The sequence below is a fragment of the Lissotriton vulgaris genome, chromosome 5, assembly GCF_964263255.1.
Source record: "Lissotriton vulgaris chromosome 5, aLisVul1.2, whole genome shotgun sequence".
Taxonomy (NCBI): Eukaryota; Metazoa; Chordata; class Amphibia; order Caudata; family Salamandridae; genus Lissotriton; species Lissotriton vulgaris.
The window spans coordinates 182400458-182421183 of NC_141693.1; the positions used below are offsets into that span (position 1 = coordinate 182400458).

The 20726-nt window shown below is 45.7% G+C and overlaps 1 protein-coding gene across 2 annotated transcripts in view; it reads right to left on the minus strand.

Annotated features, from left to right (window-relative positions):
• SLC31A2 (solute carrier family 31 member 2) overlaps positions 1-20726 on the minus strand; it is an 87525-nt gene that overhangs the window by 23715 nt on the left and 43084 nt on the right. For both annotated transcript variants that reach the window (XR_015295862.1, XM_086921116.1), the window contains exon 2: positions 1359-1425. Coding sequence is in view for 1 of the 2 variants with exons in the window: in XM_086921116.1 (XP_086777242.1) it covers positions 1359-1425 (67 nt within the window). In the remaining variant the exon portion in view is untranslated. The remainder of the gene's footprint in view (positions 1-1358; positions 1426-20726) is intronic.

Here is a 20726-nt window from a genome sequence, read left to right on the forward strand (position 1 = left end):
ACATGGGTGTAGTAAGCCAGGAATAAGAATTCTTGCAAAGATATTGGGGCTCCAGCACAGGAATGTCATGAAATGAGAGCAGCCCCTCAGTGATATGCTTCAATGAGGTACACATGCAGGTCTGCTGGGTTCCAACACAGGAATGTTATGCAGCACTGAAGGCCAGGGTTGAGGCGCAGATGTGTGGGGTTCCAGCACATGAATGTCAGGGGGATCTCTAGGTCGTGCATGCGGCGAGGCGCACATGTGCGGCTCTAGCACCGGATCGTCCGTGGAAGCAGCAGGTCAGGAATAAGGTGCACATTTAGTGTGATTTGGTAGGATTGGGATGACACGCACATGCAGATACGTGGGAATGTCAGGAGGACTCCGGGTCAGGAATGAGAGACACATGCAGATATGTGGGGCTCCAGCACAGTAATGTCAGGGTGCGCTGCGGGTCAGTAATGAGGCACACGTGCAGATATGTGAGGCTCCAGCACAGTAATGTCAGGGTGCGCTGCGGGTCAGTAATGAGACACACGTGCAGATATGTGAGGCTCCAACACAGGAATGTCAGGGTGTGCTGCAGGTCAGTAATGAGGCACACGTGCAGATATGTGAGGCTCCAGCACAGGAATGTCAGGGTGCGCTGCGGGTCAGTAATGAGACACACGTGCAGATATGTGAGGCTCCAGCACAGTAATGTCAGGGTGCGCTGCGGGTCAGTAATGAGACACACGTGCAGATATGTGAGGCTCCAACACAGGAATGTCAGGGTGTGCTGCAGGTCAGTAATGAGGCACACGTGCAGATATGTGAGGCTCCAGCACAGGAATGTCAGGGTGTGCTGCGGGTCAGTAATGAGACACACGTGCAGATATGTGAGGCTCCAGCACAGTAATGTCAGGGTGTGCTGCAGGTCAGTAATGAGGCACACGTGCAGATATGTGAGGCTCCAGCACAGGAATGTCAGGGTGCGCTGCAGGTTAGAAATGAGAAGGATGTGCAGATATGTGGGGCTCCAACACAGGAATGTCAGGGGGACTCCAGGTCAGGAATGAGACACACATGCAGATATGTGGGGCTCCAACACAGGAATGTTAGGGGAAGCTGCAGGTTAGGAATGTGAAACACATGCAGATATGTGGGGTCACAGCAAAGAAATGTCAGGGGAAGCTGCATGTCAGGAATGAGATGCACATGCAGATACGTGGGAATGTCAGGGGGGGCCTACAGTTCGGAATGAGGCACACATGCAGATATGTGGGGCTCCAGCACAGGAATGGGAGGGTGGCTCCAGGTCATCCCACACATCGAACATTGTAGCGCCGGATTCTTTTGAATTCCCCTCCAACAGCACACAGACAGGGACTTACCTGCAGGGCTGTTGACATTCCAGAAATCGAATAGCAGCGTCACTTTGTTGGAAAAGAAAAAAGACATCTGAAAAATAAAACAGACAGTGTGCATAAGCGAAACGCATACCATATAAATATGTGTAACATAATTGGGCAATCTGTAGGATTTCTCAGCAGTTCATGGAAGGGGTTTCTTAGCCCCCTTACCACACCTCAGTGCAAGGGCGTGACTGAAACAGCGAGATGGTAGAGAGACCCTTTCCTTCTATGTTTCCAACATAGAGGCCATGAGGATGACAGCAATATTCTTAGAAACCAAAACATCACTTCCTCCTTGAGAACGCCACAGTATAACGCAACATTACCCACTGTCCTTGAAAAACACGTTCTCTTCAGCACTTCGAATTATGCAGATATAAAAAGTGAGGTGCAGACAGAGAGCGTATGGCTGGGGCGGCTCCTCCCTTGGAGCGGAGGAGCGCCGCCCCACTTAAATGCCCCCGAGATCATATCAAATAAAATGATAATTTAATACCATTTTCTTTTTCAAGCCCCGTCTTGAACAGAGCGTCAGGCCGGGATGTTCCGGAGTGACAGATACATGTCACTTAACAGAGACAGGGCGGAGAGTGGGCTGGTATTTTGCGCATGTCTTTTTGGCCGGCCGTCTTGCGACAACCAGCTACACATGCAAACTTTAAACATCTCTAACCCAGTTGTTTAAAGACAGCTAGGTTAGAGCAAGTGCATGCCTCCAGAGCGCTGTGGAGCACCGAGTGAGTCAGTGAGAGCAGCGCCCCGATTGGTCAAGAGAGTTTCCTGGTTAGTGTTGTCAGATTGGGCTATTTCTCGCACAAATGGGCGACATTTTTTCCCATTTGTGCGGGAAATAACTCTCTTGGGGGGTTGCACAAAATTGTGCTTTATTTGCCCGTTTGTGTGCAGAATTTGTGCCTTGGAAGCCACCACCTGGGAAAAGGTTCCTCATGCCCCTGTATGTTGTTCAGCTGGGCAGCCAATTGTTGATAGCGCGAACATGCAACCTACGACGGCCCTGCTTCATGCAGCTGGCCTGCCCACAGAGTTTCTGGACCAATGTGGTCGCGAGGGGCAGGCCAGTTCATTATTTTATGATTGGCGTAGCCATGGTCTGGGCGGGGCCAAGAGGCATGCTGATTCCGCATGGGAATCGGGATCGTTCTGCTCCGCTGCTGGCCCTAGGAGAACAACCAAGTGAGGCAATGTAGGGCAGCAAGGATGCTGCTGGCAGCGTTAGATGCAGGCAGGTTTCCAGTAATTGGCTAAGGCACATATAAAACGATGCAGACCTCAGGGAGAGCTGTTACTAAGGAGAAATGGGAGGGGCGTGTCCCTCTGTATCCATTGAGGATCTGCGACCATCTACTGCCAAATGTGTAACATTTATAGCGGAATTTTCTCATGTAAAAAGTAAAGCAATGAAGTAAAAAACTAGGCAAAGATATTACTAAAGTCCGGTGTAGTAGCGCACTGTCTGTTACAAGCAGCATATTTTTCATTGTAAAGGCCACTAAATTGGCAAAAACTGTTATTTATAAACCTATGTAGCGTGCAAAAGATAATGTGTGGAATTCTATGTCGGGATGGAGGCTCCGATTATGCTTTCTCTATTTCTTTACTGAAATACACAGCAGCCAATCAGTACACAGCGATATTCTTACTGTAGGTTTAGTCGCTGTATCGACTCTTTCACGCCTTTTAGCGGTGTACCGCTTCAGCTGTTTCGCTCCGTTTGCTTTTTCGTGCTCTGGTTCATTTAATCAGCTTATTCCTGGGGGAGCGTGTGGCACCTCCCCGGTACAAGCGCTTTCTCAGCGCTTCGTCGGCTTTTGTGGAGCGGGAGTACGGGGACCGGGAGTACGGGGACCGGGAGTACGGGGACCGGGAGTACGGGGACCGGGAGTACGGGGACCGGGAGTACGGGGACCGGGAGTACGGGGACCGGGAGTACGGGGACCGGGAGTACGGGGACCGGGAGACGCGTGCACAGCTCGCGCGTCTCTCTATTGACAAGCGACGGGTCACGCATGCGTGTCCCGCTTTGTTTACTTTCGCTCACGGCCCGGCTTAACCCTTTGTCGACGCCTTTTCAGTCAGAGCGATTTTGATGGCTGTTGCAGCATTTGCCCACGAGCTTGTCATTGGGTTCCCCTTGACGCCCTCTGACAAGATAGTTGGGAGGTTGTAAAATTCGAATAGGCTCTGCCTAGAGTGGCTCATTATTTTGTTGATGTTCAAGCCCTACCTCCACTGTTACTCTGACTTTTTGCAGGGGTTTTTTCCTGCCTTGTTGGCTTGCATTTGGGGTTCCACTCCCCCTGAATTGGCCTTGGCTGTATAACGTACTTCTCCTTCCTGTGGGCATTGATTGGTACACTATTGTCACCATGGGGGATTTCTATGAAGAGGGAGGATACTATTATGATGACGAGGAGCCCTCTGGCTCTGTGGGTGATGTTATGGGCCAGGCTTTGTTTCAGGCCATTGCTCCTTTGAAGAGACATCTCTCTGGGGTGGTTGCCTCCTTCTTCTAAACGCAGTAAGAAGTCTCCCAAGAATCCCCATCAGTCTGACTTTGCAAAATTGGCAAAGACTTTGTCTTCTACTCCTATTCTCAAGACACGTGCTGCGTCAGGCCGCTCTACTCCCCTTTCCGACTCGGAGGTGGGCTCTTCATCTTCAACATCATCCTCTGAACCGGTTAGGCCTCCTCCTTCTAAGAAGGCACGTAAGGAACACTTTGTTGATGCCACTTCTACGCCCCAGTTGCTTACACTTGACCCGGCAGACATTATTCATCCGAATTCTTCGTCCTGGTTGCCCTCCCCTGAGGTGGCGGAGTATGTCCAGTCCCACATACGCCATCCTTTTGAGAAAGATGTGCGTGCGCGTTTGCGCTCAGAGAGTCCTCGCCCGGACCTCGCAGATAAGCTTGCCGACACCCCTGAAGTGGACCCTACCACGGTCACTTACATGAAAAAGTATTCCAAAGATCCAAAGAAAGGTTTAGATCAATCTTGGAGGTCCTGTCAGGAAAAATTGTTGGGTCTGCTGGGTCCCCTGACTAAAATTCTTGACTTGGGCTTCCGGGCCAAGGAGTCTGGAGCGCTCATTGACCCTGATGAATTGGTGGGATGGTCCCAGCGAGCTGTTTGCATATTGGGAAATGTCAATTGTGCTCTGTCTTCTGAGCGTCGCTGCTCCATCCTGATGAAGCTGGATCCCAAGCTCACGGACTTGGCTTCTTCCGAATCAGTGCCTCAAGCCCAAGATTTGCTTTTTGGCTCCCCTTTCCTCAAAGAAATCACGAAGTTTGTGGCCACTTTCAGTGGTTTGGACAAGGCCCAATCTAATCTGCGCCGGGCTTTTCGCCCAGTTTTTGGCAGGGGCCGGACGAAGGGGACGTTCGTCCGGCCGTGGCTCGGATCCAACCTCTCAACGAGGAAACAAGTCCCAAAGGGGTGGTCAGGGTTACTCCTCCGGAAAGTCCAGTTTCTATCCCTCCAAGAAAGGCAGAGGACAGTATGGAAAAGGAGGTTACAACGGTAACCAAGGAGGACGTCAGGATTCCTCCACATCAGGTGAGCTTGATTCTCGCTACCGATGTGGTTTTGGGGGGCAGACTGCAATATTTTCTCCACAATTGCCGATTGATCTCGAACGATGCCTGGGTGTTGGAGACGGTGCAGGGGTACAAAATAGAATTTTACAGTCACCCTCACCAGCACCTTCGGCCTCAGCCTCTTGTTTTTTCCCAACAAGATCAGGAATTCATCTCCGTGGAGATCGCTTCTCTTCTGGCCAAAGGGGCCATCGTCTCCACGACTCCTCATCCCCATGGCTTCGTCAGCAATGTGTGTCTCGTTGAGAAAAAAGGGGGAGGGTCTCGTTTGGTCCTCAACCTGAAGGAGTTCAACGGCGGAGTGGTGTACCGTCATTGCAAGATGGAGGGATCTGCTTCAAGAGGGCGACTGGATGGTGCGCCTGGATCTGAAGGATGCATATCTATCGGTTCCGATTTACACCCCTCATCGTCGTTACCTGCAGTTTCAGTGGCTCGGGATTTGGTACGAGTACAAAGTTCTTCCATTCAGCCTCTCTTCAGCTCTGTGGTGTTTCACGAAGCTTCTTCGTCCAGTGATGGAGTCTTTGAGGTCGCGCGGGGTTCATCTAATAGTTTATCTGGATGACGTGCTCATCTTGGCTCAGTGTCCTCTTCTTCTTCGGTCTCACTTACGGTGGTCCATAGATCTGTTACAGTCTCTAGGATTTCTAGTGAATCCACAGAAATCCGACTTTGCACCATCTCAGTCGATGGATTTCCTTGGCTTTCGGATAGATTCGGTCGCATGTCGACTCCTCTTACCCGGTCAGAAAATCAGGTCCATCGAGAGGGACTTGAGATTGCTCCTGGCTCAACAGACCTTCTCCTTGAGGTCGGTGGCTCGTATAGTGGGCCTTCTGTCCTCGTCGATTCAAGCGATCTTTCCGGGTCCATTGCATTACCGCGCTCTGCAGCGTCTCAAGATCAGGCACCTGCAGAGGGGTCTTCGGTATTCGGATCACGTTCCTCTTTCAGAGGATGCCCGAGCAGAGATGTTGTGGTGGTTGGACCACATGGAGTCTTGGAACAGCCGGGCGTTGTTCGGAAGGACCCCGGATGTAGTGATCGAATCCGTTGCCAGCCTTTGGGGTTGGGGAGCCCGGTGCGGTCCGGTTGCGACAGGGGGGCGGATGGTCCCCGTAAGAGTTGTCACTTCACATCAATTGCCTGGAGCTTCTGGCGGGCTCTTTCGTGATTCAGTGTCTGTCTCCTCACAAGACGAATTGTTGCATTCTTCTCTGAATGGAAAATATCTCGGCAGTACATATGTCAACAAACTGGGGGATACCAAGTCCAGACTTCTGGCGGAGATTGCGAAAGACTTCTGGCATCTTTGTCTGCAACGTCAGATCATTGTTATTGCAGAATACTTGCCGGGCAGCGACAATCGGATTGCGGACTGGAACTCTCGTCATCTGAGAGATTACAGCGATCGGAGACTTCATCCTCGCATCTTTCGCATGTTGTCCAGGATTTGGGGTTGTTGTCACCTTGACTTGTTTGCCTCTCGCCTCAGCGCTCAGGTTCCCCGGTTCTACAGTTGGCGTCCGGATCCGGAGGCCCTGGCCACAGATGCGTTTCTTCAGTCTTGGCCTCCCCTCCTGTGCTATGCTTTTCCACCGTTCGTGATGATTCCACGGGTCCTGGCCCGGCGAGACAGTTCAAATCGGAGCTCATTCTCATCACTCCTCTTTGGTGGGCTCAAGCTTGGTTTCCAGTTCTTCTGGAGATGAGCTGCTCGACGCCGCTCCTTCTTCCTCACAAAAGGAACCTGTTGCTGGACCCTCTTCACGAACCGCATCCTCTGGTCCTGTCGGGTCAACTCCATCTGGTGGCGTGGAGGATTTCGGGGGACGCTGGAAAGTCCCAGGGTTATCTGGAGACGCTACCCGATCTATCAGGCTTGGGCCCCCAACACACGCAAGCGTTATGCGTCAAGTTGGAAACGCTGGTGTGATTGGTGCGCACAACGGTAGATGGATCCCGCTACAGCAGATCTCGCTTTGATTATCAATTTTCTGACCTCCATGGCTTCTTCTGGGTTACCTTACAGAACGGTTAACAATTTTCGTTCTGCGATTTCTGCGGGTCATGTGTCTATTGATGGTAAACCCACTGGGGAGCATCCCTTGGTATCTAAATTACTTGTAGGCATCCGGATGGTAAAACCTCCTTGCCCTAAATATGTTGCCTTGTGGGATGTATCAGTTGTTTTACGTTTCTTAGAGGCTTGGCCTTCTAATTCTTTATTGTCCCATGAGCAACTCTCAGCTAAATTGACCATGTTGTTGTGTTTGATCTCCTGCAAGCGAGTTTCTGATGTTCGTGCCTTGGACCTTGCAGGTCGCACCTTCTCCCCGGAGGGTGTTACTTTTGCTCTATCGAGACGTACTAAATGTAATAAGTCTTCAGTTTCATATCCTTCTTTTCCTCACAAACCTCAGCTGTGTGTGGTCCAATGTATCAAAGATTACGAGGTAAGCACTGCACCTTTTCGTTCTGATTTACAAGGTCAATTACTGCTTGCTTTGCAGAAACCTTTCAGGCCTGTTACTCCTGCTACACTGGCACGTTGGTTAAGATGGCTCATGCTGGAGTCGCGCGAGCGCGTCGACAAGATGGCCGCCGCCACCGGAGCTCCGTAATTACTTCAGCCTAATGAGCTGATTATCGACGATTATTGCCACAAGGTTTGCTCAGTTTTTCTAGCGCTTGCTTCCTCTGCCGGTTTCCTACCTTTGCTGTGATTTATAAGCGTTTTCAACGCTCGAGGGTCCCTCAGTCTGCTTCCTGGCTTCTCTCCCCAGCCTTCTGCTCAGGTTCTGCCGATTGCATCAACACGGGGGCGGTGCACTTCTGAGGAAAGGGCCTGGCTTGGGCCTAGCCACTCCCACGGCTCAACTTAACCCTTCAGCTGCCTTTTTCTTCTGCAACTTTTTGAGCTTTTAATACCCTTTTCCCTCATATTTCTCCAAATATTGAGGTGGATTTGTTTTTTACATTTTTATGACATAAAAAGTAAATTTTTCTCCTCAAAATGGATAATAAAAATGTGGCTAGCAACAAAAGGAAGCAGCAGGTGTCTCCTCCCCCAAACAAGTCTAAGGTTGTGGAAACTACTACTGAACCTTCACTTAACATGATACTGGAAGAAATTAAAGCGCTGCGCATCAATACTGATACTATTGCTAACGAAGTGAAAAATGTTCGCAAAGATATGGCGTCTATGTCCATGAAAGTTTCTGATAATACTATCAAAATTCAGGACAATAAAACCAAACTTGACGCTTTTACTCCTTTGATGGCTCAAATAGTGCCAATGCATAACCAGCTCTTGGAATTGGAAAACCGTAATAGACAATATAATCTTCGCATTTTCAATTTGCCGGAGGAAGTTGAGGGCTCTGACTGTCGCCTGTACCTGGAGTCGTTGCTGCCTGGTCTTCTTAATATCAAATTTCCGGAAAAATTTGAGGTGGACAAAGCGCATAGAATTCCCTCACACAGGAATCCAAGACATACAAAACCCAGGCAATTGATTTTCAAGGTTCTGCGTCACCATCACTTGGTCCTCATCAGGAAAGCAGCTAGAGACATTCCTTCGCTTCTGGTAAATGGCTCCAAAATATTTATCCATCAAGACTTTGCAAAGGAAACGGTTGCTATTCGCAAGGAATTTTCATCTTTGCGTCCACAATTGAGAAGCCTTGGTTTTAAGTATGGTCTATTTGATCCGTCTACAATGCGAATTTGGAAGGATACATTCTCAAAATCTTTTCATCGTCCTGAAGACTTGAGACTTTTTCTGGAACAACAAGCTTCGTCATCAATGGAGACACAAGCTCCTATTACCTGAACGCAATTAGTCTGAGCATTCCTGATGTTTCTTCTTCTTTCTTCATGGGCTCCAACGGTATCTGGCCATGCTTGTGAAACGGGTGTGCGTCTCTGTGTCCTTATTTATGTGTCCTGTTTGTAGTTTTTCCCTCCTTTTCTGTTTTCTCCTTTTGTGTCCTTCCTTGCCTTTTCTAGCTTTCTACGTAGAGTTACTTTTCTTCTATGGCTGTTCACTCTCTTCTCTTCATTTACCATCTCTTCTCGTTCTCTTTTTACTTCTTTATGGCTACTACACATGATATCAAAATTGTTTCTCTTAATGTTAAAGGTCTACGGCATCCAGTTAAAAGGACTAAAATTTTAGACTATTTGGGTGCATCTAAAGCTGACATATGTTTTATCCAAGAAACACATGTCGATGACACCATTTTACAATATATGAAGAAAAAGTGGGTGGACAATATTGTCTCATCGCCAGCCCTTGGTAAGAAAAATGGGGTTGCGATTTTCTTTGCTAAGAGATTACACTGTCAGATTATTAGTAAATTTACAGACACAGAAGGTAGATTTATTGTTGTTAAAGTTAAAATCCATGACTCGACCTTCTTTTTGCTCAATGTATATGGCCCCACAGCCGATGACCCGTCGTTTTGGTCTAACTTATCTACTGAAGTTTTGAAGTTGGGACAAGTTCCTTTGATTGTTGGAGGGGATTTTAATGTGATCATTGATCCGCTACTTGATAGACTTTCTAATTCCAAGTTTAGACCCCCTAAAGTTTTTCATGCTTTTAAAACTTTCCTTAATACAACCAAATTGGCTGATGTATGGAGACTACATTTTCCCACTGAAAAATGGTTTTCTTTTTTCTCTAATCCTCATAATTCTCATTCAAGGATTGATTATTTTTTGATTTCACCATCCTTACTTCAGTCAGCTACAAATCCTGTTATAGGCACTATAGACATTTCAGACCATGCTTTAATATCATTTGTCTTGAATGTCTCCTCTACTTTTACTAAACAAAATAGGTAGCGTATGAACTCGAGTATTGTCCTTACTGATAAGCATAAACCTAAACTATTGCAAGCTATACAGGACTATTTTTTGTTCAACCCTGAAGATTCCACGTCAATTGTCACCAGATGGGATGCATTTAAGGCTTACATCAGAGGTACCACTATTTCTATTATGGCTCATGAAAATAAGCAATTTAACGCTAACATTAAACATTTGGAAAAGCAAATTGCTAAATTTGAGCGTTTGTTTATCTCTTCTAATGACCCTCAGTACAAACTTACCCTTCAAAAACTCCGCTATGAATTTAATGCCATCCTTAGTCAAAGAGCAGGTGTTCAACTTTCAAAGTCCAATGCTAGATTTCGTTTTAACATCAATAGATCAGGAAAACTCCTTGCAAATTACTTACGAATTAAAAGAGATAAAACTCAGATTACTTCAATACGAGGTACACAAGGCAATGTAGCTATTTCTCATAATGATATTGTACAAGAATTTTTAAATTTTTATACCAACCTTTATAGTAAACCTGACAACTGCCCTGAATCTTTAATTGATTCTTTTTTAAGTCACTGCAATTTACCTCATATTTCCTTATCAGATAGAACAGGTTTAGATTCTCCAATTACATCTGAAGAGATTTTGCTTGCCATTAAGTCACTCCCCAAGAATAAATCCCCAGGTCCGGATGGTATCCCAGCAGAATTTTACAAAGAATTCCAATCTCATATCCTTCCTTATTTAAATGCCCTTTTCTCTCATTTTGGATCCTCTGGCACTATTTCAGGCTCTTTCACGGATGCCTTAATTATTGTTTTGCCCAAACCTGATAAAGACCCTACCTTAGTCTCTAATTATCGCCCCATCTCCCTAATTAACCAGGATTGTAAGCTTTATGCGAAAATTCTTGCCACTAGATTAGCTCCTGTACTCCATTCCATTATTCATCCAGATCAATCTGGCTTCATGAAAAATAGATTTTCTGCTAATAATACTAGAACTCTATTACACATTATTGAACAAAGTTCTCACCTGTCCTCTCCTGCAGGAGTGATGGCCTTAGATGCTGAGAAAGCATTTGATAAGATTCACTGGCAATTTTTATTTAAAACGTTATTGTCTTTTGATTTTGGTGCCCCTTTTATTCGCATGATTTCTGCTTTATATTTCGCCCCTACTGCTCGTCTGTTCATTAATGGTCAAATTTCTAGTCAGTTTCCTCTTTTTAGAGGAACTAGGCAAGGTTGTCCCCTTTCTCCACTGTTATTTCTTTTAGGCATTGAACCTCTGCTTAACTATATTCGTCTTTGTGATAACATTCAGGGTATTACGATCAATGATGTTACTGTTAAAACTTTAGCATATGCAGATGATGTTTTATTATTTATTAATAACCCTCTTTCTTCTGTTCCTCCCCTATTAGACATTATTGCTCAATACTCTCTAGTTTCAGGTTACAAATTAAATGTAAGCAAGACTGAATTTTTTCCTTTAAATGTGTTTTGTACCTCAGAGATGCTCCCAAACACAGATATCCTTTGGCAACCAACCAAACTTAAGTATTTGGGTATTCTATTTGCTTCATCGCTACCAGCTACATTAAAACTTAATTCTGATTTCATAATTGACTACATTAAAAACAAAACGTCCAAATGGTCTGCCCTTCATCTCACTTGGTGGGGAAGAATGGAATCTATAAAAATGAATATAGCGCCTAAAGTATTCTACTCTTTAGCAATGATCCCTACCCAATTTCCTCTTAGTTTTTATAAATCTATTGATACACTCTTATCTAAATTCCTGTGGTGTAACAAACTCCCTCGTATGGCTTACAAAAAGTTAAAAATTCCTAAGGCTCAGGCTGGTTTTTCCCTGCCAGACTTTCACATTTACCATAAAGCTTTTATTTTAAAGCAGAGTTCCCTTTGGTTTTACACTTCACATGTGGTAAAGCCTCCAATTTGGTTGGATATTGAAGCCTCCATTGTACGACCTTTTTCTTTGCCCTCATTGATGTCAATGTCTTCCACAGCGAAGGTTGTTCATCTTTCCTCTATCATTAAATCCTCCAGATTGATAATTAATGATTTAGATGCTAATTTTGAATTACCCCTACTTTCTACAATCCACTTGTCTTTATGGCACAGTGCACTACTTAAACTGAACAGAAACATTACCTTTTGGTCCTCTTGGATTTCGAAGTGAATTTTATATCTTAAGGATGTTTTTAATGGTAATGCTTTTATTCCCTTTGAGCAGATACAGTTAAAGTTTGATCTTCCAACTACGGACCTTTTAAAATATCAATTCTTGTGTAACTCTATTTTGGATTCCTTTCCTAATGGTGTTCCCTCGGCCACCACAAATGACCTATTAATTTACATTACAGCTGCAACGTCGTCCCCTAAAGCTATCTCTGTTTTTATAAAAAGATTTCTACCTCACAGGGCTCCAATGTTCAGATTATTTCATCGTTCTGGAACAAGGAACTTTCTATCTCCCTGTCAGATGACTCATGGTCCTCTATATGGCTTGACAGTATCTCTGGCTGGCTCCCAGTGTCCCTTTATCAAACCAATGCGTATATATTATTTAACACTTTGTGGACCCCTTCACGTTTATTTCATGCTAAACTGTTACCTTCTGATGCTTGTTGGCACTGCAATGCTAGCTCAGGTTCACTTCGCCATATGTTATTTGACTGTTCAGTTATGAAATTTTGGATGGAAGTTTGGAATGTTATTTTAAAAATTTTACCTTTACAAGATGATATTTCCTTTAATTTATTAATATGCAAATCGATTGCCCTAACTTATCCCCTTTCTGAGTCAGAGGCAAAATTGTTTAATTTTCTGATAACAGCTGCCTTAAAATCCATCACCTTCTGTTGGAAAGATGCTTCTTCTCTTTCAGTCCAGGCTTGGTGGTCGTGGATTACCTTTACGAGAAGAGGTGCACAACTATCTCTTAAAGGCGTTACTCATAATTCACAATCATTTCAGTCGTTTTGGCTTCCTATTGATTCTTATGTTTTGCAATGATATTGTTAAATATTTTCTTATGTTCTATTTTTGCATTACAATTTAATTGTAACTCTGTAGTTTTTGACTTTATGACCCTATGACATGTGCTTTCCTTCCCCTCTCCCTCCCTTTCCTCCCTTCCCCTTTAATTGCGATTCTATTTTACTATTATATATTTATATTGCGTATTTTGGTTTAATGCATTTCATATTGATTCTTTGATTGTATACGCTTGTTAATTCCTTCCTCTTTTTTGTATTGTACTTATTCTTTTCATTTTGTCTTAAAACTTAATAAAACCTTTCTGAACATAAAAAAGATGGCTCATGCTGGAAGCAGGCATTGATGTTTCCCTCTTTGGTGCCCATTCGACACAGGGAGCTATGGCTTCCAAAGCTTTTTCCATGGGTGTCAGTATTCATGACATTATGAAGGCCGCTGATTGGTCTTCTGACTCTGTATTTAATTTTTTTTATTTTAAACCTATTGTAAGTGTTGCTTCAGTAGTGGTGGATGAGCTTTGAACAAGCATAATCGGAGCCTCCGTCCTGACATAGAATAAAACATTTGCTAACATTCGGCCAAGAATTTTCAATTCTATTAAAGACAGGAGGCGAGGATTATCCCACCCTTGTTTCATGCATTATCATTGATTGTATTATTTTACGCATTTCTGCTGTGCCCTTATATTAATTGTTCTATGAAATGTTTCCCGCCCTGTCATGGATTATGTGTTTATTCCTTTTTGGGATGGCTTTTACGGCTCTGTTTTACTTCTTCCAGACTCCGACCTTAAATGAAGTATGGTTCGATTTTCTCCTGTTGGTTGGTCTTTTGTTGTACCTGTGGATCTCGGATGTTTCCTCCTCGCTTCCACCTGATGATGACCTCTCTGCGGGATATCCTTAGTGGATTGTTTGAGTTGCCTTTTTGAACTTTTACTATAATGATGGTTATGGACAAAGAAAGAGGAAGTTGTGACTTCTATGCCCCTTTATATACTGTCATGTACTCTATGGTTACCCAGGGTTCTTGGGTATTGTAGTTTCGTTTATTTTTACTGTGTACTGATTGGCTGCTGGGTATTTCAGTAAAGAAATAGAGAAAGCATAATCCTCGCCTCCTGTCCCTAATAGAATTGAAAATTCTTGGCACGAATGTTAGCAAATTTTTTATTCTAGTTTCACTGAATATTTCAATTGGGCTTGTTTTGCTCTTACCAAAATATGTGTTTCCATTACCCTTAAAAATTATAAAAAACATGCTTCACTTGTGCTTTTCTTTTATCTTTTTTTACAAAATGTTATCGTCTTTTTGTTGTGGGTTAGGGAGAACATGGCATTTTACAGCCTTTCCTTTCTAACTCCTTGTACCAGGCAAGATCATTGCAGCATCCACCTAAGAGAATCCTTTAACTTTTCAGTTTGAGAAATGAAAAATAAACTGTCTTGCAAGAAAATAAGCAGGGCTTTGTCATAAGCCGTAGCCGTACTCGGTCTTAGAACGTGCACTTAATAGGACTAGATATAAATCAAATTTAAAGGCATCTTTAATCTTCTGAACTCCAGCATGATTATTTTGGAGGTGCCGCAGGGCCTATGCTGTAATTACAAACGCAGAAATATGTAGTGAGGAGTATAATTCTGTGCAGACTGGACTACTGCAACTCCTTGTATCTGGGAGCCCCACAATAGATCTTGCAGGGGTTGCAGAGAGTCCAGTCCATAGCAGCAAACTTGGCATTAAATAGGCAATGCAGATCCTCTACCACACTGGCTCTGAGAGATCTTCACTGGTTGCCCATCAAGGAAAGAGTTAGTTTCAAATCCCTCTGCATTGTGTTCAGAGCGGTACATGGTACGGGCCCTCTATGCAGGAGATTTACCTGGTGTAAGCCCGTAAGACATCTTCGCTCTTCTAGCGCAAACATGGTAACAACTACTAGATTTAAGAAATCCAGGATGGGAGGCATGGCCTTTGGCATAGCAGCCTTATGCCTCTGGAACGACCTGCCCCTGAGTAATAGACAAGCTAACTCCTTGTTATGCTTTAGAAAGAGTCTGAAAACCTGGCTATTCCCTAGGAACAAGAGAATGCCTTCCACTGATAATCAGGCCCGTTGCTTGTTGATGTCATCTGCTAAGTTACAGCGCCAGGATACCCGTAGGGTGACAGTTTGCGCTATATAAGCATCGCATACAATACAATACAATACAATACAGATGTACTTGCAACCAATCCCCTAGGAAGAAACTTTGCCAAAGTGGGGGAAATGCTACAGCTGCCCCAGGTCTCGCAATGCATTACTATGCAACCGCTGTGCTAAATCACTGCAATGATCATGCCACTGCCGGGGTCCTGCTGGAGGCAGTCTCTCTCACCTCATGCAAGGGCCTTTTGTTCTTTAAGTAAGGTTCTATCCAACCGCGACTGAGAAGTCCTCTGACAGATGAGTCACAGCAGGAAAACAGGATGGAAGGAACTACAGGCCTTGTGAAGATGGTACCACCTCTGAGGAGCAGTGGTGAGGAATCAGCTGTTTAAAATACAGTCAGCTGGGCACAGCCCGCTGCAGCACGGCACCCGCGTGGGTTGCAGTTCTGAGCTGCAGGCTGATAAAATCAATTTTATATATGTGGTTTAATCAGTGGGTCAATCAATTTATTAACAGACAGACTTGACAAAGCGGCCAAAACAAGCCTTGAAGCACCTTCTGCACAGCTCAGAGGGTCGTCTTCTCCCTCACAGCACATAGGTGGTTTCAAGGCACTATAAATGTATGATTAATGCATTTCAGTGTGGTGATGCAGGCCATCACACTAAAATGCGTTAGTTTAACGCCTGATGCACCACACAGTTCGGTACGACTCTCCAGCCTTGCCAAGTACCATGCAACACTTCGGTAGAGGGGGATTGATTTTAGGGTTGAATTGTTCAAGATAATTGAGGACCTGGGTAAGTCCTGAAATGAAGGCAGAAGGGCTAGGGTGGTTAAGGGCTCCTGGGTATACTTGGCTATCTGAGAGCCAAGCTCTGCTTGTTGGCCGGTCCAGCAGCTTGCTGCTGCCCTGCTGAGCCTGAGAGTCCATGTGTACCCAGTAATTTCCAGGGTACAAAAACAGCGCTAAGATAACTCTGATGACTCTTGCTTGAGAGATCAATATTTTCTCTAGACGTACGTTACCTGCCATAAAGTCCCTCAACAGACAGCTGGCCGCCTTCCTCGAGACGAATGGATCCCTCGACCCCTCGCAGTCCGGGTTTGGGGCCAACCACAGCACCGAGACCGCCCTAATCGCAGCCACCGACGACATTAGGACCCTGATCGACAACGGGGAAACAGCGGCCCTCATCCTCTTGGACCTCTCTGCGGCGTTCGACACAGTCTGCCACCGCACCCTAGTGAAGCGCCTCAGCAACATCGGAATCCGAGAGAAAGCACTGGTGTGGATCATCTCGTTCCTCGCTGGAAGAACCCAGAGAGTCCGCCTCCCCCCGTTCAGATCCGAGGCCACCGAAGTCATCTGCGGCGTTCCACAAGGATCTTCACTCAGTCCAACCCTCTTCAACGTCTACATGAGCCCCCTCGCAGCAATTGCACGCCAACATGGCCTCAACATCATCTCCTACGCCGACGACACCCAGCTGATCCTCTCCCTCACCTACGACCCCACCACCACCAGAGCCAACCTACACGAAGAGATGAAAGACGTCGCCGACTGGATGAGGAGCAGCCGCCTTAAACTGAACTCAGACAAGACGGAAGTCCTCATCCTGGGATCTTCACCCTCTGCCTGGGACGACCCCTGGTGGCCCCCGGCACTGGGCACGGCTCCCAAACCAACGGACCACGCACGCAACCTGGGCTTCATCCTGGACTCCTCCCTGTGGATGACCAGACAAGTCAACGCCGTCTCATCTTCGTGCTTCAACACCCTGCGCATGCTCCGCAAGATCTTCAGATGGATCCCCACCGAAACCAGGAAGACCGTCACCCAGGCACTCGTCACAAGCCGACTGGACTACGGGAACACCCTCTACGCCGGAACCACAGCCAAACTTCAAAAAAGACTCCAACGCATCCAGAACGCCTCAGCACGACTCATCCTGGACATCCCCTGACACAGCCACATCACCGGACACCTGAGAGACCTGCACTGGTTCCCAGTCAGCAAGAGAATCACGTTCAGACTCCTGACCCACGCACACAAGGCTCTCCACGACCTGGGCCCCAAGTAACTCAACGACCGCATGATCTTCTACACGCCCACCCGCCAGCTTCGATCAACCAGCCACGCCCTCGCCACCGTACCACCCATCCGCAGAGCCACGGCCGGAGGAAGATCCTTCTCCTACCTGGCAGCCAAGACCTGGGACTCCCTCCCCACCCACCTTCGGCGAACCCAGGACCATCTCTCCTTCAGGAAACAGCTCAAGACCTGGCTGTTCGAGCAGTAACATACACCCCCCCCCCAGCGCCTTGAGACCCTCCCGGGTGAGTAGCGCGCTTTATAAATGCCGTGATTGATTGATTGATTGAAAGTAGCATAGACGAGTAACGTAGCTGCGCAAAACACAACTTGTAAGGTGCCACTTTCCCATGGAAAAAATTTCACTTTTTAAGATTCTGCAGAGGCCCAGGTGTGACAGTTAAATAGAACTTTACATATAATCCCCTGTACTCATTTACACATGGCTTTTCTATCCTTTTATATACTGATCAGTCACAGGCTGTTATGGCAGCTCTACAGCACATTATACAGTTCTTCTTTGCAATATTTATTGTTTAGAATATGTACCAATGAGGGAAAAAGTTTCTGCCTTTTGGGGAATGTGTACCGGCTGCAGCCTTAAAATACTGGACCTGTCATTAAAAATCAGGTCAGGCGGCAACCCTAATTGTTACATGTAGATTTCTAAGACTGCTTAAGTGGTTACTGCATTAATCAAAGAGGTAATGATGTTACTTAACCACATCCATACTTAGGACGAGCCCAGATCGTCATGAAGCAGAGTGGAGCTGTGCTCATGACAAGCTGGGCTCGTCATAACGGCCGCAGCACTCCCACGCGCAATTGATTCCCCGCCTGTGCGGGAGAATCAATCAGTGAGCGGAGTCGTGACGAGCCCAGCTCGTCATTAGCACAGCTCCACTGTGCCTCATGACGAGCTGGGCTAGTCACGAGCACCGCGGCGCCGCCCCATCCCCCAGCACCATGGGGGAATTACCCCCGCGGCGAAGGGGTTAAAGTGATTAAATTACATTTCTTCCAATATACCTCAGTGAGCTATGAACCGGCATCACAGAGCTTCATGCAAATTGCACGGCATAGAATTACAACTTTTTTTTATTACAATCTTTCATTGCTCCCAGGTTTCTAAAAACAGTTCTTTTGAGTAGAAAAAAGTCTTATTAGCACAAGCAACCACTGCTTTATGTTATAGACCCGACTTTGTTTCTCCAGGCCAGGTGCTCGTCACATATAATGCCTACCTGTTATGGAGTATATGTGGCTCCTATACCTCCTGCCCCTCATTGCCTAATGTAAATACCATGTATACATTGATTTACACACTTGTATGAGTCATTGTCTCCGTTGAATATATTTGTGCGATATAAAGCGTTCGGACACCCTATAAATGGTGAAATAGCGCTATAAAAGAAAAGTAAGTGGTATTTACATCCTTACTGTAATTACTCCTCCTTACCCTCTTCAGATAGCTGATACGAAACTGAAGCAGATACATTACCCAGGGACAAATTCAACATAATGCACTGATGCTGGGCCTGATCCAGTTCAATAATATCCACCTGACCCTCTAATTTCCAGCAATGATTAAAGGAAATATGTACAGAAGGAGAGAGTGGAAACTGCTGGTGAAAAGGAAAGGTGTGACGAGAGGTATGCAAATGGAGGATTTAAAAAATATGTAGGGATGAAAGGGGGCTACAGCCCTGGCCTCACTTTGCCCAGATTGGCATGCAAAACTGGCCATGACCCAGGTTCCTGCAGCACACGAGCAGCACTTCTTTCATTTACAACTGGCATATATGTGACTATCGCTGTGCGCTCTGCAGAGAGCGCCAAGGTTTGCATGGGTATTTAGTCTGAACAACTTAAAGACCCACTGTCAGGCACCGTGAGAAATCCTACTGCTTCCACCCTTAGGGCTCTCAATCATACCAGTCATAAATTAACACACCCAGACATCAAGAGGCGACTCAGTTCACAATATGTACTAAACAAGTCACGTTACATAAAAATAAAAATACAGAAACACAACATCTGGTAAAGAAATACATACGGGTGTAGTAAAACATGTGAAATGTAAATAGGAACTGCTTTGCTGACATAAGTGATCTTAGGGATTTTCCAGTCTTCGTTGACAAGTCAATCAATGCTTTTGCCTTTAAAGTTAAGAACCTGAATATATGGATTCATTTCAAAGGCAGTTTTAGGTCCTGTCAAACTTCAAGTCTACAAAGGAGCTGAGCAGCCTCGTGAGATTGCCCAGGTCAGTGATGGTATGATAGCAAGACAACTAGAAGGAATGGAATGGGCCTCTTGTCGTAATGAATTCAGCAAGGATTCGCACATTACGCGACTTGCTTGTACTCATGAACCTCGAATAAACATTAACATCATAACAAACACGTTTGTTTTATTAATATTGCACTTTTACACTACACGTGGGTGTCCCAGTGATGCTTGCCTATGTGTTTACTAATCCTAACTACGCTTGCATCTAAGATGGTCGCTGCTATGCGGGATTCTAGTCTGCGCATGCATCGGTTATACCCATGTGATGTGACGCACTCGCAGTTCTGGAGGGAACTTTTCGCTCATGCGCAGTACAGCTAAAGATGGCTGCTTTGTTTCTAACATGCTCTTCGCTTGCACTGCTGCTTCAGCACAGCTATTTCGTTCTGCTTAACTCCTATTGCTATAGATATTATAAAGTATGGGATGTAGTATAGCCGATCATGGTATACAGTGTATTCATTTTTTCTGTGTTTCTAAATTGTTTTCGCTTACTTTTCATGTCTCGATCTTTGTGGGCCTGAGAGAGGTGCGCCACTCTATCTTTGAAGCCCGTGTGGTACTAATCACGTGATGAAAGAAACGAGAGTCATACAGCAGTGGAACCCAGCCAGCTGGCAGCCAAAGCCAAGATGCTCCTGGGAATCGACCTGTTACCCAGCAAGACGAAGCTGACTTGTACCTAATTTTGATACAATTGTATTAACTTATGTATACTCTATTGTTTTCTGAATTTCTATGCCATGGGAACTGGAATGTAAGGGGTGGGTTCGAAAACTGAATATTTAGTATGGGAAAGTTCAAATTATAGGTGGTGTCATGACCTAACCGCCTCTCTTGTCCAATCCGAAGTTGGGGATCCTTTCACTTGCAACATTGGTGGGTGGTACACTGACCCGAAAACAGTATAACTAGCCTAGGTTTAGCTAGAGAAATTGTCCAACTTGTCCGAATAGCTGACCTGTCACTGACCCTACGAACTCTATAGGTGACTAATACAGAGAGCTGCGGAGCACTCTGTCCGTAATTTCCACAAACTCAGTCTGGGGTGGAGAAACCTTAAGTGCTGGCGAAGCACTTTGCTGGGAGATTCGAGAACCCAATCAGGTTATTGGCAGATTCCTTGCAGAGAGGGCGTAGCGCAGACGTTGCATCCGAAGCTGCAGGTGTTGGTCGTACCCTTTGATGAGCCCAGTCCTGATCCAAATCCTGGGGTTATCCTGTCCTGACTGTCCATGAGCTGTACCTGCTCGCCTACTGGCATCCTAAATCCTTGAGGGTCTTTTCCCGCCTTTCCCAACTGACCCGTGGCCAGGGTTAG